The 27,877-nt window shown below is 39.6% G+C and overlaps 1 protein-coding gene and 1 long non-coding RNA gene across 5 annotated transcripts in view; one reads left to right on the top strand and one right to left on the bottom strand.

Annotated features, from left to right (window-relative positions):
• PRKG1 (protein kinase cGMP-dependent 1) overlaps nucleotides 1-27,877 on the bottom strand; it is a 686,067-nt gene that overhangs the window by 176,781 nt on the left and 481,409 nt on the right. For all 4 annotated transcript variants that reach the window (XM_081004551.1, XM_081004550.1, XM_081004552.1 and 1 more), the window contains one exon: nucleotides 11,009-11,114. In XM_081004551.1, the coding sequence (XP_080860677.1) occupies nucleotides 11,009-11,114 (106 nt within the window). The remainder of the gene's footprint in view (nucleotides 1-11,008; nucleotides 11,115-27,877) is intronic.
• LOC308476785 lies at nucleotides 4,436-11,524 on the top strand. Its single transcript, XR_013986093.1, has 3 exons — nucleotides 4,436-4,719; nucleotides 10,120-10,175; nucleotides 11,261-11,524. It is a non-coding gene; the product is annotated as an uncharacterized lncRNA (long non-coding RNA).

The raw sequence follows: 27,877 nt of genomic DNA, 5'->3' as shown, positions 1-27,877 counted from the left end.
CAATGGATTTGAGAATTCCATGTTTCAAAAGCTTTTGGGGGCAACCTAAACTGCCAAGGGCAGAGCCCTACAACCTAATTGCCATTCTCATTATACTGATGCATATTTATTTCATTTAGAAAATATTGCCCAAGATACATGTCTCCTTCCAAATTGTTTCTACATCTTTTCAGGGAACCACTGTTCTTAGTTACGGAAGCAAGTGCTGAGCTATATTATTATGAGATTATGAGATAAAAGAAGAAATAAAAGAAGTTCTCCTAGTTTGCAATTGACTGGGAAGAAGTTAGGAGAACCTTGTGGGAAATATTCTGCCAATATTCTCCCGGGGTGAGCCTTTTGGAGAAGGGGCAAAAGCCATAGGTACTCACAAGGGCAAATGGAGTTGTGGGTTCTGTGCACAGATTCATCCAATGAGTAGCCTTCTTTCTCAGAAGATATGCCTCAGAATATCTACCAGGGACCCATCTCCACAGAAAGTCAGGGAACAGATAATTTATGGTTATTGTATAAATATATATTCACTGGTTTGCCCCAAGACTGAAACAGAAATAGAGCAGGAGCAAGAATTTCTCATTGTTCCTCTATTTCATACAAAAATGAAGAACTGCAATGGCCTGGTGGTGTACACCTGTATGCAGAGTGTACCAACGCTTGCCTTACGGACATCTCAAATGGTATTTGAGAATGGTTGCAGGAGCAATAGGGTTGTCAGCAAGCCGGTAAACTGCCATCTTTGGTGGCATAGGAGGCATTAGGCCAGGGGTCCTCAAACTTTTTCAGCAGGGGACCGATCCACTGTCCCTCTGACCTTGTGGGGGGCGGACTATATTTTTTGGGGGAGGGGAATGAACGAGGGACGATGAGCGGCGCGCGAAAGGGCTCCGGAGAGGGGCTGCTTTAAATGGCGGCCACTCGAGAGGGGTGCTCAGCCAACCACGGCTCCTGTGTCTTGCGAGCAGTAGGGGCTGGCGGCGGAGGGACGATGAGCAGCACGCGAAAGGGCTCCGGAGAGGGGCTGGCACCAACAAAGCCCAGCCCCCTTCCTCCTCTAGGCAAGGCAGAGAGAATCCAGGTGGAGGGAGGGAGGGAGGAGGCACCACCGCTGCGGTGTGAGGGAGAGGAAACGAACGCATGCTCTGGCGATCCACACGGCGATTCCTGGATCGTCCGCAGGCCGGATTTAGAAGGCAATTGGGCCTGATCCGGCCCACGGACCTTAGTTTGCCGACCCATGCATTAGGCTGAAGGGATAGGGGAGGGGCACTCTGTCACAGCCCACAAGGGACCCCCTTTAGGTATCTTGGTGGGGGCGATTTATGTCCTGAAGTCTAGCTCTGGGGCTGATGGGCCATGATGCCCTAGCTGCGGCTCATACCATGGTGAATCTCAGCAACTGTCAACCCCTGCCGTCAAACAACGAGCTGGTTGATCATGTGGATATATGCCCAACCTGTTACATTGTAATTAATAAAGTTGTGGTCTATTTTTATCCAGTGCAGATTGTGTTTTTCATTCTTTACTACTTCCACCCCCACCCCCACAGCTAAACTGTATGGGTCCATGATTATGTATGCTATGCTATGCTATGCTATGTATGTTTGCTCAAAAGTAAGTGTGCATAGGATTTCACCCTTAATTTATCTAAAATAGATGCCATTGACACTGCAGGTGGCGATATCTGGAAATTAATTTTCAATATGTGACTCTTAAATGTGATAGCATCTCTAATCTTTACTGTACTACCTTCTGTAGAGACTACAGTTGGCCACTAACGACATGTCATTTTTCTTGCTGTCTGCTATTTAAATAATTTGAAGCTCATGCTTAATTCTGAACTTAACTGACTTTCACATTGAATCACATCTAACTTCCAGTACAATCCCTTATTGATATGCATGGGTTCTCCAGCTGTAGGAACCATTAGCATTAAAGTGAGTGCTCCATAGATGTCCCTGAACTTTATAATGATAGTAAAGAATCAGTGAAGGCTCTACTAATCAAAATATTGAATACAGTGAATACCTAATTTAAAATCACTTTACTACCTGTAAGTAGGCCTAAGGTATGTTATATAAATCCCCACAGACTTGTTAAGGAAAAGTTCATTTTCATTATTCAGATTTCCTTCTGTGTAAAACCAGTGAACCATTTTTTTAAAAATGTGACAGAAAAGGCACAAGCATTATTTAACACTTCTCACTGATTTCCTCTTCGGCTGGGGCATAGTAACACTACAGAAGACACCCCAGAGAAAATTCCTAAGAAAAACTCGGTCCAGACTTCATGTATATAAAAATATAACATAATCTACTTTACATATTTTGCTAGTCATTGCTTGGTGTTACCCTGGCTGAGATGTGATTATTAAACTTTCACACCCAATGTTAAAATTCTCAAAATGCTATCCCAGTCCTATGCAGACTTTTAAATAAAAATAGAAAGTCAACTGACCAAGGCAAAAAAAAAAAAAAAAAAAACCACACACACACACACACAAAAACTTATTAAAATGGGGAGTATGAAATTGACAGCTTGATACTTTGGCACTTTAGTTCTGCTCCACTGCTTGGCTGTGCTCAGAGTTTTAGTGAAAAACACCTTATTGCTTTCAGTTCTTTACAAGCAAACCTCCTTCAGAAATAATATCCATGTGTTTGGACTTCTAGATGCATTTAAAGCAGTATGGAAAAAGAGGATAAATAAGGAAAGGACCTGCTGTTCTTATAAAACTTGTGCCATATGCTGCCCTGAGGACCCACTTTAAGCCCAACATTTGTCTCGTAAAAAAAATACCCAATGCTGGAAGAAACTTGCACTGTGGCTTGAAAGCTGCCCTGTCTGTGCCAGTGCTTGATGGTATTTCACTGGTGATGAAATAAATCTTCCTACCACACATCTGGAGGACCACATACTGCAGGAGGAACAGCTTTTGCCATCCTGGTGCCCTCCAGATGTTTAGGATTACAACTCCAATCAGCCCCAGCCAGTTTATTATTCATTATTACTATTATTTTTAATAATACTTTTGTTCTTATTATTTCTAAAGAGCAGTGTGAAGCAGGGCTGCGGTGTCACCCCAAATCTCTTTAGCATATTCTTCTCCCTGGCGCTCTAATATGCCTTCAGCATGTAAGAACTGTTTCACTCGGCTCTTTATAGGGAAGACATTATAAAGATGTCTGCAAATGTGTGACATGGAAGCTGCCAAAATCTTGGTTCAGTGAATTAGGTTATCACAAGCCTTCAATGAAATCTGTTTAGCTAATGTAGATATAACACACTCTGTGTTAGCATTTCACACCTCTGATGCTGCAGATGAGATTGGTGTAAATCACATGCTTGTCTGGGAAGAGTGTGGGAACGGAAGACAGTCTTATCTCTTCCACTGTATGTACTATTTGTACTGTACTTTTGCTTTTACTTCTGCCCATATCTTCTCTTGGAGCTGGAGAGAGAGAGACGCCATGATTCCCTTGTCTGTACATAGTGTGTAAATAAATACGTAGATTAGCTCTACAATGTCTCATGCTTCTTGCTGTATTATGCTAGAAGATTAGTGTGCATATATCATTTGATATATGTCGCTGAAGCGCACTGGAGAAGAAGGGAAATGCCTTTTCCAGAGCTGCGTATACCAGAGGACGCTCAGACTTTGGGGGCTGCAGGGGCACCCCAGGATGTTTTCCAACATGCTGTACCAAGAGAACTTGGGATCTAGATCTTGGATCCCCAGTCCTCTTTTCACTGCAGAATCTACACAGAAGTAGACCTATTTCATAGTCATCCTAGGACAGGATGGAAAACCTGTGGCCCTCCAAAGGTTGTTGAATTCCAACTCCCATAAGACTCAGCCATCATGGTCAATAGTCAAATATAGTGGGAGCCTCAGTTCTACAGATTCTCCATTCATATTTTAGCTTCTGATACCTGCATAGAAGCAAATAATGTCCCTGAATTTCATTTAACGTTACAGCTTTGTATCTGGCACAAAAATTGTACAGAATGTTTCTGGAGCGTTTGAATTTGCTGCTGGGATGTCAATTTGTACCAGTTAATCTTAACATACTGTAGTAATTGAAACTCATCCAATGATGAAGATCTAAGTGTTTAGAAATTTTCTTTTGAAAACCAAAAAGAGCCGGGGGGGGGGGGGGACTGCCCCAAGAAATTCTGATTTTTGCAAAAATGTTCCATCCTATTTTTCAAGCAATAACTGATCCAGGAAAGCAAATATCTACAGACATCACATTTGGGGAGTGGGGTGGGGCATTTTAGTATCCCAAAATAAACCAATACTTTATTGCGGTCCAAAGACCCACAAAACAATTTCAAAACAAGATACAGTTAAAGACCAGACAGACAGATGGAATAAACCAAGGCAGTCATTTTGTTTTATATAGGGCATAATGATCTCTGTTTCTTATAGCCTCCGAAAGAAACTTTGCCACGGCCAGTGTAATATCATTTGACCTGTCTTCCAAAGGATATTTAATATGGGAGGCTTTGGATTTTCCTGGCAAATTTGCCAGTAAGGGTTTGATCAGTTGATCCCTTGCTTGCTCATACTGCCCACAATGCAGTAGGATATGCTTCATACAATTGATGTCCTGGGAACATAAACAAAGCCTATTCTGATAGGGGATGCCTCTCAGTCTGCCATTTAGAACTTCCAAGGGAAATACATTTGGTCTGGCTTTGGTAAATAAACCCCGATAGGTACGTACAGAGAAATTCCTAAGGTATGAGGGTATCTGAAAATTGTACCCGTATTGGATTCCAGCTGATACTGGGATACAAATTACATAAGATTGGGATCGCAGGTCGCTATGTAAGATGTCCCAAAGCCTTTGCCTCAGGGATTCAAGGGCAGTGTCGGAACCCAGATGATATAAAAAGGATGATGGCAGTCCAATCGAGGTGGCTTTTCTGACCATCGTTTTTAGCCATGGGCTGACAAACTTCTTGTTGGTTAAATGTACTAATAATCCCTTCCCCAGGCCGAATACTGAGATCTTGAGTCAGTATCTCAAGGAAGCCCACCATGCTTTGGTGGAGAGTGGGCATTCACCTGTTTCCAGAAATAGAATAAACTGGAATGTAGCATGGGTCAAAAAAATACTTATAAGCTTTATTATAGTCCTGGGTCACAGGCCTGAAAGGAATGGGGAAGACAAGAGGAGGAAGGGGCTTGGTGAGCCTCAGAAATGATTAGGAAATCCAGAGACTTTACATCTGCACCAGGCCAGTATTAGAAATCTCCTCTTAATTTCTGTCACATACTGCTTGCTTTCAAATTAAGGATGAGCAAACTCTGTGAAGTCTGCATCTAAATTAATCTTGACAATCTTTTAGAAAAGCTCTACTAAAATCTGAAGCTTAATCACTTAATATTGGCAGAGCTTTGAAAAAGACAGAGGGATAAAATTATAATTCTGAGATTGGAACTGAAAGTAGTCAGTGTATCATTTTGGGGGATTCATAATTTCAGAAATCTCCTTAAAAGAACAAACCAACATTTTCATGCCTTCACCCAAAATAAAGTAAAAAGTGACAAATCTGTGGTGATCATGATTCAGAACCATTTTGTACAGTGTAAGAAACTCAGATATATTAGCTAGGCGCCAAAAGGCTCCTTAAACCAGGGTTACAATTGCCAAAATGGAATGTCTCATTGCCATTTTGGTTGTCGAAAGAGGCATGTTATTTTCTCTATTTTTGGTCAACAATATAGTTTCCACTTAAAACTTTTGATTACATTACCTTATACTATATGAAACTAACTGGCATCTTGGGATATTTTCTAAACAATAAGCTTTGATTCCATGGAGATCATCTCTTCTCTTTTAGACTGGGATGGAAACCAAGTGCAACAAAAGTAATTATCAGCGGCTGATTGCACAATACATAGGCAAGATAATAACTTAATCGGTGTACTCAATCAGATCATTTTTCCTGCGGGTTTTTTTAGCACTGACCAAAATCAACAAGGAAATTGGAACCAATAAGATAGTGCCCACTATGTCCCTGGTGTGAACTGGTTATTGTAAGAAATAATAGATGCCAAAAGCCAACACAGAGTAGTGAAACTTGAAATGTCTCCAGCTCTATATATGTCTATGCTGCAGTTACTTAGGGCCTCGTGCATCCTGGGGACGATTAAGGACTGAATCAATCATAAGCACTACAGTGTCATGATGCTTATGATTGAACACATTCGTATAATGAGTTAGATGGTCCATTGCATTTGCCTTTTAATACATGAGTGTCTTTAACTGCAACATAATTTGAGCTCAGGCTCCACTGTTCCACTCAATTGCTATGAACCAGCACTAGGAACAGAATCAGCCTTAAATATTAGGATATCCAAGCTCTGCTTGATTTTGTTTTGATTACAGAACTACAAGCAATAATAAGATCCAGAAAATTTAATATATATATATGAAGTATCATAGTTGCAATTCACTTTACAAACTATGAGTAATCATACCAAGTCTGTTTCAACTAGGTGTAGTATAACGAAATCCTATTTTCCTGAGGAAAACTATTTTTGTATTGGATTCTAATAAGAAATTTTGCCAAGTTGCTACCCATCCACCTGAATGGAGATAACAAAATTCCTCCTGTTATGACTCAGTCCTTGTACCATTTGCAATAGTTTACTACCTATGCCATTAATTAACGTCAACCCCCCCCCCCCCCGAATACAACCTATAACTCTTACCACATGAATGTCAAATAGATTTTACTTTATCAAAATCTGGTGGTAAGAATCACTGCTTGCCCTTGGGTTTTGTGATGCACAAACATGATAGATTGCATCTAGTGGAAATGGACCCTTACTATCATTCTGTAATAATCAGTATGATCATTTATATTTGCATGGTGCACTGCAATTATGATAATGTAAAATATATACATATATATGTTATATATATATAGTATTTTGGCTATATATATATATTGTGTGTGTGTGTTATATATATATAGAGAGAGAGTATTTTGACTCTCACACCGGTTTTTGTATTTTCTAACTCAGTACCACAATACCTCAAGGACCAACTGTCACCATATGCACCAACCCAGACCCTGCAACCATCATCTGAGGCCCTTTTTTGTGCCCTTCCTCCACAAGAGGTCCAGAGGGTGGCCACACAAGAATGGGCCTGTTCTGCGGTGGCTCCTTGTTTGTGGAGAATTGACATAGAGTCTACACAGAGCCTAATTCTTTATCATGTGAGCCCCAACCTATTGAATTACACTGGTCATGGGGGGATTCTGGTGCCCTTACCAGTTTTGTTGGTCATCTTTGTGACTGCTTGTAAAACGCTACAGGGAGATATCAAATGGCCAAAATTTGCAGATATCAAGGAATGACTTGTGAATTCCATTACGGCCCCCTCTACCTTTCTCTTATAATTTGAACACTACAGTACCATCCCATAATTTAATATACTCTAGACATAACATTGGCATCTCACTAAGAACTAAGCTTTAGTTGGGCCTAATAGCCCACTCAGCCCATTAGGACTGGAAGAGCTGTTCTGTTAATGAACAGAATGCATAATTAAAACCATTCACTAATGAATAAAAACAGCAAGGGAAGATCAAATTATCTGAATTTCTAGACCTCAGCTAAGGAGTTCAGAACAAAATCTAAGTGACATATACATTACAATTCTATTATGTGAGTGTACAGGCATAGATTCTTCAGTCTTCAAAGTTTTTCTTTCAGTATTTTCCACATCCAGTAAATCATTTGTCATTTTGCTGTGCTTTGGGGCTCAATGTAATAGAGCAGGTATCTGAATTTCAGCAACACGACTGGCTGGACCAAAGTCCATGTCCTAGTGTTAAGATTCCCCTGTTTGTTTTCAATCAAGCTGAAAAAAGATTTCCACTCCAGTCTCAAGCCCTTGTCACTCCCTGTTATTGTGTTGTAGGTTAGAATTGTGCAAGACAGCACGTTGTGACAGACTGTAGTGACAATGCTTATAAAGAGGGTGGTGGCATTAGGCAATAAGAAGACGACAATTTTACAAAGATCATTTCAGGCACTATGAAGAGTGCAATCCTTATTACTATATGGGAAATTCCAAAATGTTTAAATTTGTACAAAATAAGCAAATTTAATAACTATTCAGATTTTCTGACTTCATTGATTATATGGAATTTTAATATACTTTTTTCACGTTGTATATCCAGTCTACATTGCACTGTCTGGTGCTCTAACCACACTGTTCTTTCCTCCATTAAAGATATGCTGATCAGAGTGTTCTCTTAACAAATTATGCCAAATTAGGCATGCTTCATGAATTACTATACCAGCTGATCTAATCCACACTGCCCATACTAATGTGCAGGCTGGAACTCAGGTTATTTCACACTTCCCCAATGTCATAACACAGTTATTGGCTCAATTTAAAAAATATCAAAAGGAATATTTTGAGACCAAATAAAGGAGCTTGGCATGTTTCTCCTGGAAAAGAGGAGACAGAGATGAGATAAGATAATCATCTTCAAATATCTTAAGGGTTGTCACAAGGAAGATGGAGCAAGCTTGTTTTCTCCTGTTCTGGAGGGTAGGACTCGAACCAATGGCTTCTAGTTATAAGAAAGCTGATTCCGAATAAACATCAAGAAGAACAAGCCTCAGGAGGCTGTGGACTCTCCTTAACTGGAGGTTTTTAAGCAGAGGTTGGGTGGCCATCTATCTTGCATGCTTGAGTTGAGATTCCTGCATTATAGGGGGTTGGACTAGATTACCCTTGGGGGTCCCTTCCAGCTTTATGATTCTATGTTTCTAAAATTCTATGTAAAACTGTGCAATTAAGAAATAATAATTCATAGCTTAATACAGGAAAAGATAGCCCAGATTTAAAAGTGAACACATACAAAAGTGACATGGATTGGAAATACCGGTAGTCTGATTTGTCCAGACCTACATCAGAAACGCTCAATTGATAGATATAAGCAGCATTTGTATGTTTTGGGGACATACTATCTGGACTCTGAAGGTAAATAAATCTTATAAGTAGGTCCCACGATAAAAAAAGAAAAATCCTTCAGAAAAACACAGAAGGTTCGGAATCAATGTCAAGTTGTCTACTGTATAGCAAAATCCCTTATACTTCAGCACTCATCACCCACTAACCCATGAAACATTATATATATAGTCTCATATAAGCAAAGTGATACAACATAATACAAGCACAGTGTAATAGATGCAAATACAAGGTGAGACATAGCCCAGTGGTAGACCATTGCTTTTTATGCAGAAGATTCCAGGTTCAACGCCTCGCATCTCCAGGAAGAGATGCCTGTCTGAAATCCTATCTCAAATCCTGGATAGCCCCTAACAAGTCAGTGTAGCTAGATGGACCAATGATCTGACTCTGTTTACTATGTTCAAAGCAAATAGCTTTGGATAATTCAAGTAAGTGTCCCAAGTCAATCAATCTTCCTCCATCCCAGAAGAAGGACAAAGCAAGCAATCTAGCTTGGAGACACATTTTTTATGAACCCAAATATTCCCAGTAGTAAAACTGTGAGAATGTCCAGAAACCATATATCAGATATTCCCAAAAGCTGTTTTCTAGGGTACCACCACCCAGTATTCAGTTGATACAGCAACAGATGTGGGACAAGCAGAGGAAGGAGAAGTACATTCTTATCAAAGGACACTATGGAGCTTCCATTTAGTTCAGAGAAATTCAATGAGACTTGCTCTCTAGTAATTCAACATAAGCATGCAGCGTAAAGTCCAACCTTATGTTGAGTCAGGTACACCTAAGCCATACAATGATGCCCACCACGTTGCAAAACAAATTTCTGCTTCTGCTTCTTCTCACTTGCCCTGTAGCCCCCAACCCTCTGAAACAGATTTTGGTGATGTGAGGGGGGCTGCAGGGAGGGAATAGAGGAAGGAGCCACATCTGCTTGCACAACATTATCCCTAACTCCGCATGGGATCAAGATGAAAGCATATTTATTGATAATGGCTTTAATTTTTACAATTCCAGATTCACCATGAGATTAATCGACTTCATTTGGAAATGGCTTTAGCATGTTTACTTAGTACTTCAGTTCATTAATTTACAAGATCTGTTCTCTTTTCAGGGCTCTGCAAGCTTGACACATAGAAACAAACCAATCATTGGACTGAAAGATTCAATGTGAGTAGGACAAAAGGCTAATGGGAACACTGTTGCCCAGGCAACAAGACTTGTTGGATATTCTTGGTGGCTTTTGGTGGTATTCGTTTTTTCTCTGAACAAGGACCACATGCTTATTTTTAATCTTTGATTATTTATAATTAAAATACAACTAATATATACATTAATCAGCAACCACTGCATAGTTATATATCTTCACACTGTGGTAGGTTTATGATGATGTGGCGGGGAAGAAATACTTGCATAATTTGTGAGAGTTTAAATTCAAGTTTAAGGGATAACAAGACACATCCTTATGCCTCTCTTCTTCTATGACTCATTTGACCCATATTTGCAGATGCCTCCAGCAAAAAAGCTTTGGTTTCTCTTAAGCCTCATAAATTGCCTCTGTTTGGAAGTTACATATATGAAAAAATGTTTTAAGTGGAACAGTTTGCAAATTAGGTCATATACCATTTTTCTGAAACACATTTTTCTTCAACATGTCTTTTTTTTAATGAGAGATCTTTGATTTGCACATATTGAAAATGGTATTTATATGCTTACTGTATGTTTGATGTTGGTGTTATTTTTCCACAAACAACCATGCAGATGAATTATAATGAGTGAAAAGCAAACAGTTAATGAGGCTGAGATTTTCAGTTATCATTTCCCCTTCTTCAAGCTCTTATGCCAAACAAGTGGGTAAAACATAAAATTAAAAGTGATGAGCAGAAATGAGTGCTCATTACACGGCATTCAAAAAAGAAAAAGAAAAAAAGATCCCCACAAAAACCCAAGAAGTGAGGGCAGCAAATTTAGTGTGTGTTTCAAAAAATAAACAAGTGTCATACCTTTTTAAAAATTCCATATACTCTGTATGCTTGATGAGGCCTGTCCTCATCATTATTGTTTGAAAACATTGCCGATCAATAGCCCAAAGTTTCACATTTACGAGAGCTGGAAAAAAAAAACAAGACAAGGGGAAATTTTAATTAGCAAATCTTAATTCGAGGGGAAAAAACCTTTGTGAATTGCAAAGAAAATAATTTGTGAGAAAACGTGAGAATGATCAATTTCTTTTTCCAAACTATAAAATTAAAAAGAAAGAAAGAAAGAAAGAGAAAGAAAGAAAGAAAGAAGGAAAGAAAGAAGGAAAGAAAGAAAGAAGGAAAATCTACCAAGCAATGGATTTCAGATGCATTATTCTAACTAAAGAAGTTTTATTCATCATCAGCTGATTCAAAGATCTCATCATAAATTTGGAAACAAATTTAGAAAGAGTCATATCAAGCATAATGAAAGGAAGATACAAAATGAGTTTTCTTAAGCAGAGCTCATACCTAGTAATTTAATAAAAAACCTTTTGACACGGCACAACCCTTTCCTAAGATCATATGATCATATGACATATGTAGTAGAATAAATTCATTTCTCTTGTTTTGTTTGAAATAAACAATCAAATTCCTAAGTACATCTAAAATAAAAAAATAGGATTCTCCAACGAAAAGCTGACAAAATACGAGTTAATAAATACTTATTTATGACTGTATACTATTATAATAGTTTATTGAGTCATATGACTTTTACAGAAAAGTGAGTGGGTTTTTTTTAAAAAAAAGAAAATATATACATTAGGATATATAATCATTTTTAAAAAATTCTCACTTTTCAAAAGTCTGCTAAGTTCACAATGTTGGCAACTACAAGTGTGCACTGAAGTTAACCAGTGTAATAGTCCATCAACCTAAAAAGCTGATTTGATTTTTCACACCCAAATATCTACATCAGTTTTTAAAATATGCCTAGTCATTCTTATGATGATGACCATGACAATTTGAAGGCCATGCATTTCAAAAGCTGAGAAACTAGACTGCTCACCAACCCCAATCTCCCTGCCTCAGTTTCCCTCCCACAGAATATCCCTCTCCAGGACCACAACATCTATATTCTCCATTCCTCAATTCCACCCCACCCCCGGCCACAATGTGTTTTTCACCCTCAAAAATTCCCCACAATAGATCCCCCACAGATCACACTTTCTCCTACCCACAGCATCCTCCCAAATGATATATATCCTGACAGAAAAAGCTTCCATTTATTTGTGCAGCATGTAGAACTTGACTACCTAAACATAAGCTGTATGATGGGGGGGGCGGTGTTCAAAAAATTCTTCTCTGAGAAAGTTTGGCTCCACCCTAGGATTAATAACCAGAAACGACCAAAGCCACTCCTCCCTCTAAATGCCATGCTCAGTTCTTCTTTCATATAAAAAAACTATCTAATTCAATAGAGCTGGGGGGGGGGGGAGTACCTTAAAAGCAAAAATACATGAGTCCAAAACTAAGAAAGCAGAATGAAAATTTCAAATGATCTCATGATTTGAAAACTGCCTGCATCAGGTGTTTGGATTGTCATTCAACTTTTCAGGCTGGGGCTTTCCGTACCCTGAATGAATGCATGGCCACTTGCATGGTGCTGAATAGCAAATACTCTGGTTGTCTGCAAGATGATAGAGCGACTGCAGAATGAATTGAGGCAGTGTGCTGTCATGCGTTTGAAGCTGGATTAAGAAGTCACTTAGAATTTTGCCACTGAAGTTTGCCATGCCTGCTGCATCCTTTTTTGGCCTATTTTTCTGGTTCTCTAAATCAATCACAAAACGATTCAAAATGCTCAATAGTAAAAAACCCCCACAAAAAACTAAAAATCAAAAGAGTTGCCTTGAAGATAATGAAAATGTTCTGGTGCATTCATGCATCTGGTAAAACTCATCAATAGCCACCTGTTCAGTTTTGCTGAGGGATTACCTATATCCGTGCATATAAATATTATCTCATATGTAGACATAATACAAAGACATAATTCTGAGGGCAGACGTTGCTGTGAAGTGGAGATAGACATGAAAACGCTTTTGAATTTGACTTGGTATTTTGTGTTTGAACACTTTGTGTTTGAATTTATCAGCTAAAATACCTAGGGAAAGAAGAGCATGTTGTACTTGCTCCCCAAAGATGTGTCTGGTGATAAATGCAATGTGAAGGAAAGCATTTGCTGGGCAGAAATGGCTTCGTGTGTTTGTGTTGCTAACCCTTCATGAGTTAGTCAATTTTAAAATGGAAATAACTTCACCTTCCTCAGTCACTTCTCTAGGTGAGGAGGAAATAGGGGAAAACTGGCCAGGTAGCATGTGCAAGAAAGAATTACAGGAAGGGTTAAACAATGGCACCTGCCCATTAGCTGTCTGCTGCAAATCCTGTCTCAGTCCCACCTCCGCATTACTATCCTGAGGTGAAGGTGAATTTCCTTCACAATACATAGTTCTTTTCCAAGTCTCCATTTTTTAATAGATACCCTCTACTAATGTCTCCCTTACTGAGGAACATCATCTCAGGCAACATTATCGACTTCCATGAATATCCACTAATATAACAGAAATTCACAAATATCAATTTTAGTTATAGTCGCTGTGCTATTTAGTGGTTAAAGAGTCTCAGCCTAGGATTTAGGAGAGCCACTCAGGCACAAAGTCCATAGGATGACCTTGGGACCATCATTGTCTTTCAGCCTATAACCTGTTTCACAGGACTGCAGTCCGCAGGGATGGAGAGGGTGCTACTTTGAGCTTCTTGTTGGGGAGGGGAGAGAGAATGCAGGATATATACATAGTAATAATAATAAAAAAATGTAATCTACTTGCACTTTGATAGTGCAAGATGTTTATCAAGAACAAATACATGCATGCAACATTACTCCACTGACCATTTTTAAATATGAAATCAGTTTACAGAAGAGTAATCTTAGAAATGGAAGCAGGGAGTATGTAACCCTGACCTGGTCCCACTTTTCCCATGCAGCCTTTTCCAGTGGGGTTCCATGTTTGCAGTGACCCTGATACTAATTTCCAGTGAGTTTTCAAAAACCAGTTGAAGCATTACTGAATGTGGCAGTTCCCTCACACTTTCAATAACCACTAGCCTGTCTCAGTCAGGTACAGTTGGAGACTCGTCTCTATTTAGACAGAAATGCATAATTCTTATAAATTTGTTGTGGCACCTTGAAACTTGCTGTGCATGCCATTCAGAGCTCATACATACAGTGGTACCTCGGGTTATGAATGCTTCAGGTTACGAGCTCTGCTAACCCAGAAGTAGCTGCTCCTGGTTGCGAACTTTGCCCCAGGATGAGAACGGAAATCGTGTGCTGGCGGCACAGCGGCAGCAAGAGGCCCATTAGCGAAAGTGTGCCTCAGGATAAGAACGGTTTCAGCTTAAGAACGGACCTCTGGAATGAATTAAGTCGTAATCAGAGGTACCACTGTAGATCCATGTGCGAGAGATCAGGAGTATCTTATGTGACTGCAGTGAAATACTTAGATAAAAAGTATCTTTTACTTGCTACAATAAGATTCATAAAAACTTATCAATGGTTTGTGAAGATACTGCATTCATTTGAAACACACCTCAAAGTGTGTGTGTGTGTGGTGATAAGCCACATGTAGACACTCGTATGTTCTTCATCAGCAAAGGCATTCTGAAATAGAACATCTTTCCATCTCCACCACCCCTGCACCACAAAATATATCTCAGAGGGTCACTGCTTTAATGCACTTGCTGGGTTCATACTTGTTTATAATTTGTTTCACAATCAAAGGCCCAATGAATTCAATTTAGTGTGCTTTTGGCAAAAAAACTTATTGCTGTAAGTCTATGCCATGTAATGAACGTACATGGACTACTTATTAAAGGTAAATTAGGTTGGCCTATAATCAATCACACTTAACGGCTGCTGTTTATGCTGTTGCCCCTTTCAGCTGCAAATTAATATATGAACCTGAAAAACACTTAAGTGCTGGACTACGCAGTTAACATTTTAGTACACATTTGGGTACTATGCAAAACAAAAACAAAAACAAATCACAAATGAATAATTATAATCTCTGGGTTCCGCCAAGGACTATGAATTGTGTCTAAGGACTATCATCTTTCTCACTCTGAGGATAATAATGTATTCAACAATCAAAGAACAAAACACTTTTTTTGTAAATTGCTTTAGGCTGCAATCCATATTCGTGTTCCTCAGGCTAAGTCACAGTGAACTCACTTACTTTGTGGGGTTGGGATGTTAAGAGCTTTGTCTTTCATTCTACATTTGTGCACACATCTGAATAGTAGTAATAATAATTCAACATAGGAATACTAGAAAGAATCTACAGAATGATCCAGAGTGTGAATTTGCTTTTGATTGTTTAGGACAGGGTTTACTACAGCACGATCCAAAGCTATGATACCCCAGAACAAAGTAAAACTCAAGCGCTCTCTCTCTCTCTCGCTCTCTCTCCCTCTCTCTATATATATATATTCTAATTTTAAAATAAATATAAACTGACCTGCGTTTGCATGGCATCAAAAGCAAAATGAGAAAATAATGCCATTCAGAAAGGACCAAAACAAGCAGAATTGTGGGGCAGAGAGAGAAAAAAATGATGCTTGTCAATGCAAGTCAAAGGCTTGTTTTGAAACTGTCATTTTTATTCCATGCTGAAGCATGGGAAAGTGATTGTAAAGTATATATGGAATAGAAAGCAATCTCAGCTTTTTGTAAAACACAAGCAAAAGGCTAATTCCTTTTCATATTCCAGAGTGGATGGAGATATATATATATACACACACACACACACGCTTCTAAAGTCTGCTTAGAGCTATCAGGCTAAAGCTATTTTAATAATAATACACGGTAACCTCTCTATAGCCGTTTTCCAGTAAGAAAGACCATTATAATGTCACTGTTTTTCCTTCAAGCTATAACTCACCCACTACTAAAATATTCAAGAAACATTGTGGCAGTTGTGATTACATGTTTGAATGGTTTACTTTCAAATATATGTAATATTAATACTCGGCATTCACTGTGCTGAGCGCAAATAAATGTAATTTTAGTCCAGGCTTACAATTTCACTAGGGGATGGGCTGCTGCCCCCTATTTGAGCTCCTGTTGCTTCTTCTCCCTTCCAAATGTCCACCTTTCACCAAAGAGAAAAAGTTCACAGGAACCACAGATGTCAAAGCACTGCTGCCTGTCCCGAGTTCGGATCTTATGGCATGTAACACCCAACTTTGATACGTGTATAAACTGAAGCTAAATCCTGGCAAGATGGAAGTTGCATAGGTAGGTGTTTCATCTGCTAATGGAGATGGGGTTCCACAACTTCTGGATGCAGTGACACTCTCCCAGAAGGTACACTGCTTGGGGTGCCCCTCAATACATCTTTGCTATTAGACACTCAAGAACAAGCAACCTCTGTGGAGCTTAGTGGCTCCTAGAGTGCTGAGGTATCTGTCTCCTCTCCTCAGCAGAGATAGTTGGCCACAGTTATCCATGCTCTGGTGACATTCAGGAATGGCTGCTATATTTTGTTCTACATCAAGCTGCCATTGAGGATTATTTGGAAACTGCAAGCTGGGTAGTACTAATTGGGACTGGGTGCAGGAAATATAGCACACCAGTGTTTTAATAGATTAAATGGCTCCCTGTCTTTTCTTCTTCCTTTTTAGCAGAAGTCAAAGTACTGGCACTCACTTTTAACACAATACACAATTTGGAGACTTGGGTATCTGAAAATGCCTGATCCCATATCAGCCTGTTCATGCACCAAGGTTATCTACAAAGGCTTTCCACTGAGTGCTCCTTCGGTCTTATGTGAGACAGGCAGTAACCAGTGAGACAGCCTTCTTAGTTACAACACACACATAATGTTTGGAATTACCTTTGTAAAGAAAAGTTTGCTTGACACCCACATTGTTATCCTGTTAGACCAAAGTAAAGACTTTTTGTTCTCCAATCCCTCCGAATTTGATGTATTGTTTTAATTTACCCTTTTATGATCTTGCATATTTACTACTATTTTTATACAGAACTCTATTGCTGTAAATGCAGAATATACATCACACACACACACACACAGAGAGAGAGAGAGAGAGAGAGAGTTTACCCTGCATATGCAACACGGAAGCCAGACCTGAAAACCTGAAATTTGCCAAATTTGAAGCAAAACATATGCAACAGTTACCCCCACCTTCTAACTTATTATATATTAAACATCCACCTCAGCAGTGCTAGTGTACAGACTGAGAGACACAGCAAGACATGGAGTGCACTGTCCAGGTGGTCCCAATTAATGGGGAGGGAGCACAACTCTGACATGTTTGGTTGTACTTGTTGCTAGGTGGCAGCAAAGGAAAAAGGTGAACCAGGGTTAAAATCCAGTAGTACAGTATGTTGGCACAGCTTGCTTACATTGGTTGCTGTTGATCATGGCACCTAGAGCAGCGAATGCTGGCCCACCCCCAATTTTCTGCCTTTGCCAAGTTTTGGCTCCTACCAGTTAATACAACCTGCCCTCATCCTTCTATTCACATAAATTATTGAAAAGAACATTTTTACTGTTAGCTTAAGAAAGTTTTTTTTTTTTTTTTTTAAAGTGCAGAATTTTCTTCTTCTTTTGATTTCTACTTCCTACAGTTTTCTGGATAAAGAAAATAAATTTCATCAAGAAGCAGCACAAGTAAATTTAGTAGTTTTATGTCCAAAAAAGGTCAAGTGATGCCCTATGCTTCAAAACCAGGCAAGAGCATAATATAAATTCATGATACCTAATTCTATCAATAAGATACTGATACCACAGGAATGGTCCAAAATGATAATTTAAAGCAAGGTGATTTATATGCTACATCTTGTTTAGAGTGAGCATTTTCATTAACAGGATTGGATATGACACTTTGAAGTGAAGGCATAAGATTAAAGACTTGTTATGTAACCACAATAATGTACAGAAGATGTAAAATCATCTTGACAAGCTTTTAGAAAATCTATTAAAGAATTGCAGATTATCTTTTCAAATATGAACTGTTCTGTTCAACATTTCTTCTGCATTGCTACAATAATTGTAGTATACACCAGGCATTACTCTTTTTCTTTCTTTTGCTAGGAATTTCTTTTGCAACTCCCAAGTACAACATTGTTTTTAGGCTATAAAAATTATGTTGTACTAATGTGGATTAAGGAAACATTATAAAGTTTGGAATTGAAGATTAAAAAAGGTATCCAGATGATAATATGAATCATAGAATCATAGAATCATAGAGTTGGAAGAGACCACAAGGGCCATCGAGTCCAACCCCCTGCCAAGCAGGAAACACTATCAGAGCACTCCTGACATATGGTTGTCAAGCCTCTGCTTAAAGACCTCCAAAGAAGGAGACTCCACCACACTCCTTGGCAGCAAATTCCACTGTCGAACAGCTCTTACTGTCAGGAAGTTCTTCCTAATTTTTAGGTGGAATCTTCTTTCTTGTAGTTTGGATCCATTGCTCCATGTCCGCTTCTCTGGAGCAGCAGAAAAGAACCTTTCTCCCTCCTCTATGTGACATCCTTTTATATATTTGAACATGGCTATCATATCACCCTTTAACCTCCTCTTCTCCAGGTTAAACATGCCCAGCTCCCTTAGCCGTTCCTCATAAGGCATCGTTTCCAGGCCTTTGACCATTTTGGTTGCCCTCCTCTGGACATGTTCGAGTTTGTCAGTGTCCTTCTTGAACTGTGGTGCCCAGAACTGGACACAGTACTCCAGGTGAGGTCTGACCAGAGCAGAATACAGTGGCACTATTACTTCCCTTGATCTAGATGCTATACTCCTATTGATGCAGCCCAGAATTGCTGATATGAATCAACTTGGTATGTAACTAGATAAGAAGCTTGTACATTGGCAGCTAGAATTATGATAGTATATTCGTAGGTCCCTCTGAAGCTGGTCAGAAGGCAAAGGGGGATTTGGAAAAGCTGGATTTGCTATGGAGGTCAGAAACAAAGCATGTGGTTTCCTTAGCAAGAATATATAGGTCAGAGAATAGGTCAGGCAAAACACCCAGAATTTTCAATAATGTCTAGCTAAATTTGTAGCATAACATTCACAGCGAGCATGTGCCCAATATATTTATGACTGCAATATGTACAGCATTGCTGTCTGGATCTAGAGGTTGGAGTCTGAAGAAGAGAAATGGGAAGCCAAAATGGAGTTTGCAACAGGAGCAGCTTGCAGGGAGGGGGTGGTGCCACAGACCTGGGCTCTTGGCGGCAGCATCGCTGCCATGCACAAAGATGTGGAGGTTCAAGGCAGTAGTGAGGTTGCAGCAGTGCGAACATGCCAGTGGAGACAATCCAGTGCTCCCATCAGTGAGCCCACGCCACCACCCTGACCTTGCTTCTCCCCTTCAGTATCCTGGTCAATGGCAGTGAGGCCAATGCTAGGGGACTATCTTCATACTTTTCTGTCTGTTTTCGGGGGTGGGTGAGTTGTCTGCTTCTGTTTTGGTGTACTGACCTCAACTTGCTTCTTTTGATTTATGGCTCTGCCCTACCCTTCAGTGAGATGCTGTGTTCCAACTTGCTTTATAAAGAAACCCTGACCTTACCAAGAGGAGAAATGAGGGTCTCCACAGTGTGTGGCTTAGCCCTGTCTTGCATTACAGCTGATCTGGCAGAAAAGCAGCATGTGACAAGGGCATGTATGAAAATTCAACTCAGAACTGTACGTCTTAACTAGTTGTCCATCAAAGTTAACAACTGATGGCTCTTACATGTTGCAAACATCTGAGGAATTTTGCCGAAAGCTAAAAGCATTTGGATAAGGTTAGAAAAATAATAATTGGCGTGGTGGTGAGGTCCCATGTGCAGTTTTGCATCTACTGCACCACTGCAAAGTGTAGGCAGGAATAGATGGAATGGTCATGGTGTGGTGTTCACCTGACCTTCTGACAGCTGAACCACTACTAATTTGTGAGGAAGAGAGGAGGACTAAGGCGGTAGGGAGGTCAGCATGGTGCAAGCACACCAGCCAGGAGAGCCAGCTTGGCTGTGCACTATGCCACCTCAATCAACAGACAGGTGAGTGCAGCAGACCCACCATGCTATCTACTACTGTGTGTTGGATTTTTCTCTATGGGCTGAGGACAATGATTAAATTATCAACCTATCAAATCTGAGAAACTGAAAATATGTCCCCACCTTGTTGATAAAAGAGAATGATAAAAGTCCACCAGTATGCAGAATTGTGGAATCTTACTCACCAAAAGGAAAAAGAAAACCAGATGGCAACAACACTTGGATTAACGTTTAGGATTTAACCATGCATAATACTGTCACCATTCATAATTTCTACAGCACATCTCTACATAATTTCTACAGCACATTAGTCTGGAGACTAATTATCATATTTGTCCTTAAGATAGCCTGCTGACATAGGCGATTGTTACTGTTCTTTTACAGAATGGCAGAAAATGACTTGCCCATGTGCATCTAGAGCTTAAGAAAGACTCCAGCCGAGATCCAAGTATGGCATTCAAGAGTCGTGCAAAGCTATATGCAGGCTAAGAAGACAGATTAGAAAATAAAGAATTCATTCAAGATAGGTCAATCGCATAACACTTTGGTAAAATACATTTATAACTAAACAAATTGTGGGAGGTAGTTTAATTTCATTATGTTTCATAATAACAAAAAAAAGACATTATTTTCATGTCCTTCCAATTCTAAAGGATGCATTTTGTGATATTACATCATTAGCTGGACAGATATATGGAAAATGGCTAGTGGAGCACACTCCTTATAAAGCTTATTCAAGCAACAGACCAGCATGAAGCCATGTGGAAATCCATTTACGCAGTTAGATACTTTCACTTACAATCCGGCCCTGCTGGATACTTTAATTCATGAATAATAATAACCCCCAAAAAGAGAGAGGGCGAGAGAATGAGGACTGGGCATGGCTTTGTTGTGTTTGAGAAACTCACAGAGCATCTCACAGCAATTCATTTTTTATTATTTGAATACCTCAAAATAAAAATAAAAACCTCTTGCCTCTAATTAGAGCCACAAACATTAGTAAAAGCAGAAAGAGAAACCCCATTCATTACGCAGAGTATAACAAGCATCGAAACATCCTTCTACTACTGCATCTCATGGTTATATTATGCATGGTAGCACCTGACACTTTTGAATACAGAGTTTACTGCTAAGCCTATTAAGTCCCCCAGGGTTTCATCCACAATTTCACTACTTTCTCATCTAACAGTCTCTCTCTTGGAATCACAGAACGGTGTATAATCTGAACAGCATTGAGAATGTAAAAATGTTTCATCCTAGTAAACTCCCCCAATCTCAATGATAGTTTCAGCAGGAGAGAAAAACTTACATACAGCACTAATTCTTAGTAAAAAAAAAGATAAGATAAAATTAAGTTAAAACAAAAACCACCCACACACCAAGAATACAGTACATTGGCAGGGCTGGGGGGTGGGGGGGAATTACAGTCAGATTTTTAAAAAGCAAATTCTGAACATATATGTTTAGGAAGGGACATGCCCAAAACTGTACTATCAGGGTATTACAAAACACAGTATGGTACTGGAATGGAGGGAGATTTGTCAGAATAAATATACAGGACTAAGGTACCTAAGAGGCAAAACTAATCTGAGCACCTTTGGTCTAAGATGCTGTACTATAAGGAAAGCTGGAGTTCCATTCTGGGTCACTATGCACATCACCATGACACATACAAGTGGGTATTCCCTGTTCTGCCCATGCCCCGCTCTACTCTATCCCCGTTCAGTGCCATTTTTGGCACATGTGTCAGCGCGTGTGCTGATCGTGTGCAAGTGGAGACACGCCTGTATAGAATTCCGCTAAAATGTTTCCTAACAAAATTGCCTTCTTGAATTTTGCGACATTTCTTATTTCTTTCAACATTTTTAATGGACAATAATATACCAGTGTTGTCTGCTTTCTTAAATCTGAGGATGAAAGCCCCTGGCAGATTTATGCATCCTCAAACCCTATAGCAAACATCTGCTAAGCACTTAGAAAGGAAACTATGTTCTCCACACTACCTATAGAAATTACTCATGGTGTCTGAATATGTTAGTCCTTTATTTAAATGGAAACCTGTTTTATCTGCTTAATACATCCTTTCTAATACTTTGAGCTTGCCTTATGCACACTAGAAGCAAATATCTTCTTTCTATACCTCTCTCGTTCAAGCAAATTTTAATCTTGCAATGTAGAATTTCCTCCTGGACTCATTTCTGTCAACCACTTTCTATATACAAACTTATCTTTCACTCTGTGTAACATGGTCAAAGGTTGACCATTATCTGTACTCCCTCTCTTTCTTTCTATCTCTAAATTGATGCTGCAGCTAAGTCATATTGCTTCTTTATGATGTCGCTGAAATTCATGTTTTACTTTCTACTGACTCAGCAAAATCCTTTAGCTTTTATTGCACATTTCTGCAAAGCTTTATTTTCAGTTGTTTCATAGTGCAAATACATCTTTGCCTCTTCTTCTTGTGTTATATATCTCCCTTACTGGAATGATCAAGCATCTTCGCTTTTCTCATCATCAACTTCCCCCATCATATAAAGTTGTTCCATCTTACTTTTTAAAAGTATTGATGGGCCTGGCATTCCCTATCCCTCTTCCTTACTCTCTCTTTACCTGCCTTTCCCCACACATTTTTTTAGTTGAACTTTCTTCTCCCTGCACTCTTTTCTGTCTCACTGCCAATATGGGGATGTTCTATTTTATTTAAAACTCTCTTCAAGTATAATTCACCCCTCAATTTTCCTTTCCCATTTTGAACATTCACTCACCTCTCCCCAAATCTTTACTTACTTCCCTTTTTCTTCTTCCTAGCATCTAATGAATCTCTTTCCCTTCCTCTCTCCGTGTCCCTCCTACCTTCCTTTTTTGGTGTATGTGTGTGTGTGTTAAACAAACACACATATAATATATATTAATAACAAGCACCATGACCAAAATTAAACAGTTAATAGATGGAAGAAATATAATTTAGTAGTATTAACTTCTTCCAATCTCACCACATGAAGCTCTATAAATCACTTTCAGCCTTAAAAAATAAAAAAACAGTAATGAACTAAATCCCAGGTGTTAACATTTGCTACAGATGATGAACAAATACTTATTAAAACAAGGCAGACAAAGGGAGCTTCACTGTCTGCAGAACATTGCTTCAGAGAAAGCACAGCAAGAGATTTACATTTCTGGAGAGAGCTATAATAGACTGCAGCCCTACAGGGTGGAACAGCTGAAGATAATGTGCCACACAATGATCCATTTTAGAAAGCCAATGCCAAAGCAATGAGTAGGCTTTCTCCCTCTTTTCAAGAAGACACAGCTGTTGTTAAAGCATACTCTTTATTTCCAGAAATGGTAGGGAGAATCCATTTATATTAAAGGTTTGCATTGTTCATGTATGTTTACTTTTGCTACATGTTTACTGACAGCATTTTCAAACAAACACATATGGAAGCCAAATTCAGAAATGAAGTAGAAAATAATTAATATTTCTAACCACAACAATGTTAAGCAGATTATTGCTTAAGCCACAGATGCATTAAATCCACTCAAGATAGAAAAAGCTCTGCAACTTGCCAAATCACTTTTTGGCTTTAAAAAAGTCCTTGATAAATGAAAACAAAGTGGGAAGGCTATGCACAACATAGTAAAAATCAAAACTAAACCCTTAATAAGTTCAGAGTGGTCTCGAGAATTTAAAAGGCAGCTTTGTTCAACTAAAACATTATTTTTTACTAAAGGTTTGCTCCATATTAATAGATACAGTATTGCAATTCCGTGTCTGTTACTTCTACCAAAAAGATGCCCTAGATAGTGAAAAACCTTCTAGAGTTTGTTTTTATTTACATTATTCTGGCTGTTTGCTTGAAATCTACCTGATGATAGATATGGTTGGAAGTTGCCATTAACTCTTAAGGAACTCAGACTCCTTCATAGCAATCCGATAGGAAGCATATAATAATACTTTACCAAAGATAGCCTTCTTGCTGATTTAGTAGGAGTAAGCAGAGGCTTCAGTGGGGCTTGTTGAGGAGAGATACAGCAGAGAAGTATGGTGCAGAGATGGAGGCCAGGAGGGGACTGCAACGGCTGGTGTGGGTATGAGGAAACAGTAGCAGGGTTGCACATTCTGATAACGATGAGGGATCGGCACAAGTTCTGGAAGAGGAAGATGTGGCGATGGAGACTCTTGGTATGGGAAGGTATGTCATGGCCCTAGCTTCCAAGTTCAGAGGAAAATGACTGGCCATGTCCAAAGCTTCTGTATCACTGTCTGAAGAACTGAAATGGGTTCCTAATATTGAACATGAGGTTAGCATGTAAGGAGCATGCAGAATCCAAGGTAGGATGAATTCACCCAAGCCTGATTCATCTGAACACCCACCCATTTCACAAATGCTGCCCAACAGTGCAAGGAGCACACTAAGTAGGAGGTCACACAAAGGAGTATACTTGCTTGCCTTCAGGGCAAGGGGATGGCCCACATGTTTCAGGTGAGGGGGAATGAGCTTGGAAATGGTTGACTATATTTGGAGTATGTTCTTCACGATGCTGCAACCACAATCAAATGCCTTGATGGATTGGGGGTACTTCCTATCGATGGATCAGAATGGTTTGCATGGTTTTTTTTCTTAAACAGATACTCTCTTGATCACTTCAACAGATTAGGAGTCTGAGCAAGAATTCCAAATGGAAAACATCCGACTCAGGTGGCAACCATTCTGCTGATGTCACCATGCTTGCTTTTAGCTAGAAGAGATTGGATCGGATGTCAGTATCTAATCATTGTGCCATCCTTTCTTTTCATAATAATAGTACTAGAAAACAAATCAGCTGGATTACAGGAAGGATTTGCTGCCAGTGAAGCTTTTTCCAGGAGGAAAGGAAAGTGTTTTTTCAAGCTTTGCAAGCTAGTGACCATATTTCAGCTGCCTCTGAGGATAACCGATAACAGTGGGTAATAAGAACGGCTTTCACAATATTCTCCCATGAATTCAATCAAAGTGCTCATTGCTCTAACACTGAACTTTTGTTTGTGCGAAAAAGAAAAAGAAAAACCATTTTCTATCTGGGGACTGTGTGGTTTAGAGACTGGAAATAGCACATAAAGCTCTTCACCTCTGGGGTCACTGCTCAAATCTGGCTAGGTCAGTGGAGCACCAAACTTACCACTGCATGCTGGTTATTAGCTGGCTTATATGGGGAGTGCAAGGAAGAAAGAGTTAATGATTTCAGAACTAAAGCCTGATCTGTGCACACTTCACTGAAACCATTTGCAGCAACAGAACCCATATTGTTAATTTAGATAATCTCCCATAATAAGATGGGCCACATAAGGAAAAGTCAAGTTCTGAGCAACAGAAGCTTATCTAACTTCCAGAACAGGAAGGGTTGTACAATCTGTCAAAGAGGAACCCCATTCCTTTTGCAGAGGTTCAGCCAACAGCAAATGCTTTGTATCACTGTGTAGGGAGAAATAGCACCTCCTGCCCCAAAAGCTATTTGCCCTGTTGCTTAGTGGATTAAGCATTAACAACAACTTCTGAGTGATCAGAAATAGGTATCTGCTAGAAATGCAAGCCACACACCATGTGGTTCTTTGGATCCTGGCTCATGAGGAGACACAGGATTTTGTTCCCACCCGTTTCCTTCATAATGTGAACACAAAGGCAGACATCTGCAGATGTAAATCAGCAAGAAGGAAGAGTGTTTAATAATTTCTTTGCATTCCAAATCTCTCCTGCAAATGCTGCCCACCCCCACCATTTTAAGGTGTCTCTCTGTCTCCCCTTTTCCACCCCAGGCTTTGAGACCAAAAGAAACCTGCAACAAGGAAAAAGCATCCCATGGGCATTTGCTGAAGGGAATCAACAATGCAGAAAGTGTTCAACATCCCTCTCTCGCCTACTAATCCTTCCTTCCAAATGCCTCTGCTCCAAGATTAGCATTAACCAGCAGGTGCGTGTTTGGGGAAAATATCTGTCATTATAAAATCCAGTTCTGCCCTCAGTCTTTAGCACTCACAAAGAAAATGATGATGCGACATCCACCCCTATTACTCAGGCAAATGAAGAGTGCAAAACAATATTGTGTGTGAGGTGGCCCTTAGAATAATGCATAGTAGCTTGCCTAGGAGCAGTCTATATGTGAATGCATTTTAAATTATTTTTAATTATGTTACAAATGGGACGTGCAACCAGTGGTGGACCTCGGAGTCTTAAATTTCAGCAGCACCTTGTGCAACAGCAAAATTTGGCACCCCCTTTGATTCTCGCCTTCCATTTTACCTCATAGTAGTGGCGGCCCTGGCAGAGCCCCAGAGGCTCCATGCCCCAGTGCGACCAAATCAGTCATGCTCCTCTAAATTCGTCTCTGCTGCAACAGTGTTATTCTTCCCAGTTGGTGTGCTCATGTTCAGGGTTCCAGCTACCCCATTCTCCCCCCCCCCCGCCCCGGTCTTTTCATTTTACTTCTACTACCGACATTTAGCATCCTCTAGCTACTGAGCATGCTCAGTCCTCACTGGTCCATGATGAATCAACACCATCTAAACAGATGGAATGGATATTCCCCTACAGTTAATCAGATTGTGCTTGTTCTGGTCATGACAGAAAAATCACAGCCAGCCTCTTTAGTCTCTCACATAGGCTCTCCCAGGATGGCAAAGCGCTCTTGCAAAATATCATGAATCCTGTTAAGAGTTCAGTTCTTAAACAATAAGTCATTTTTTCCTGGCTAAAACCTGAAAGATGACTCACAACTTGGTATGTTCCTTCTATTGACATCACATCCAGACATTAAGAATATACAGTGGTACCTCAGGTTACATATGCTTCAGGTTACATACGCTTCAGGTTACAGACTCTGCTAACCCAGAAATATTACCTCAGGTTAAGAACTTTGCTTCAGGATGAGAACAGAAATCGTGCAGCAGCGGCACAGCGGCAGCAGGAGGCCCCACAAGCTAAAGTGGTGCTTCAGGTTAAGAACAGTTTCAGGTTAAGAACAGACCTCCAGAACGAATTAAGTTTTTAACCCAAGGTTCCACTGTACTGTTTAAATTTAAGTAGATTTATCCCTTCATTTTCTTTGTCAATGAGTTTTATACTTCGTTGGCTATTTTCCAAGCTATTGAGTACATACCAAATCAAACACAATTCTGTACATTTTATTAGAGAAAGCAGCGGCTTTTCAAAATACACTGCAGGATGGCACTTAAGAGGGGGGAAAACAGCTCTCCTTCTGCTTCCTTTGAAACTGTGTGGCTTGCACATCTAACACGAGCTGTTAATAAATATAGAAAGTGAATAGAAATATAGTGCTGTAATACAAAGGCACCATTCTACTGTTATAAACAATCTCTTTTTTAAACCAAAAAAAATACCACTCAAATCATTGTCTGAAATGAGAACTCATGCTGAATAGGGTCTAAGGGAGCTCTTTTGTAGAGAGAAATAGATCTTTAAGGAAAATCATATTTTCTCCTAGTGGGCATTTCATACAGGTGCACTGATGTCAATAGAGACTAATACCCACTTACCGAGAGTAAGCCCTATTGAAACAAATAGAGTTTACTTCTGAGCAAGCAGGCATAGTATTGCACTGTAAGACACCAACAATGGCTGCAATTAGGTGTAAGTAATACCATAGATCTGGTGGGCTGAGAACATGTAGTTTTCCATAGGACTGGGCTGCAGTTCTGCTGGTCTTTACCATTCAACTTATCACAGAGATCAGCAATATAAAGCAGTCCACAATCTACCTCAGTATCAGAATTTCATTATGGACAG

The sequence above is a fragment of the Podarcis pityusensis genome (genome assembly GCF_964106645.2).
Source record: "Podarcis pityusensis genome assembly, chromosome: 5".
NCBI lineage: Eukaryota > Metazoa > Chordata > Lepidosauria > Squamata > Lacertidae > Podarcis > Podarcis pityusensis.
The sequence above is the reverse complement of the archived record's forward strand: the minus strand, read 5'-3'. Positions and strand labels throughout refer to the sequence as shown.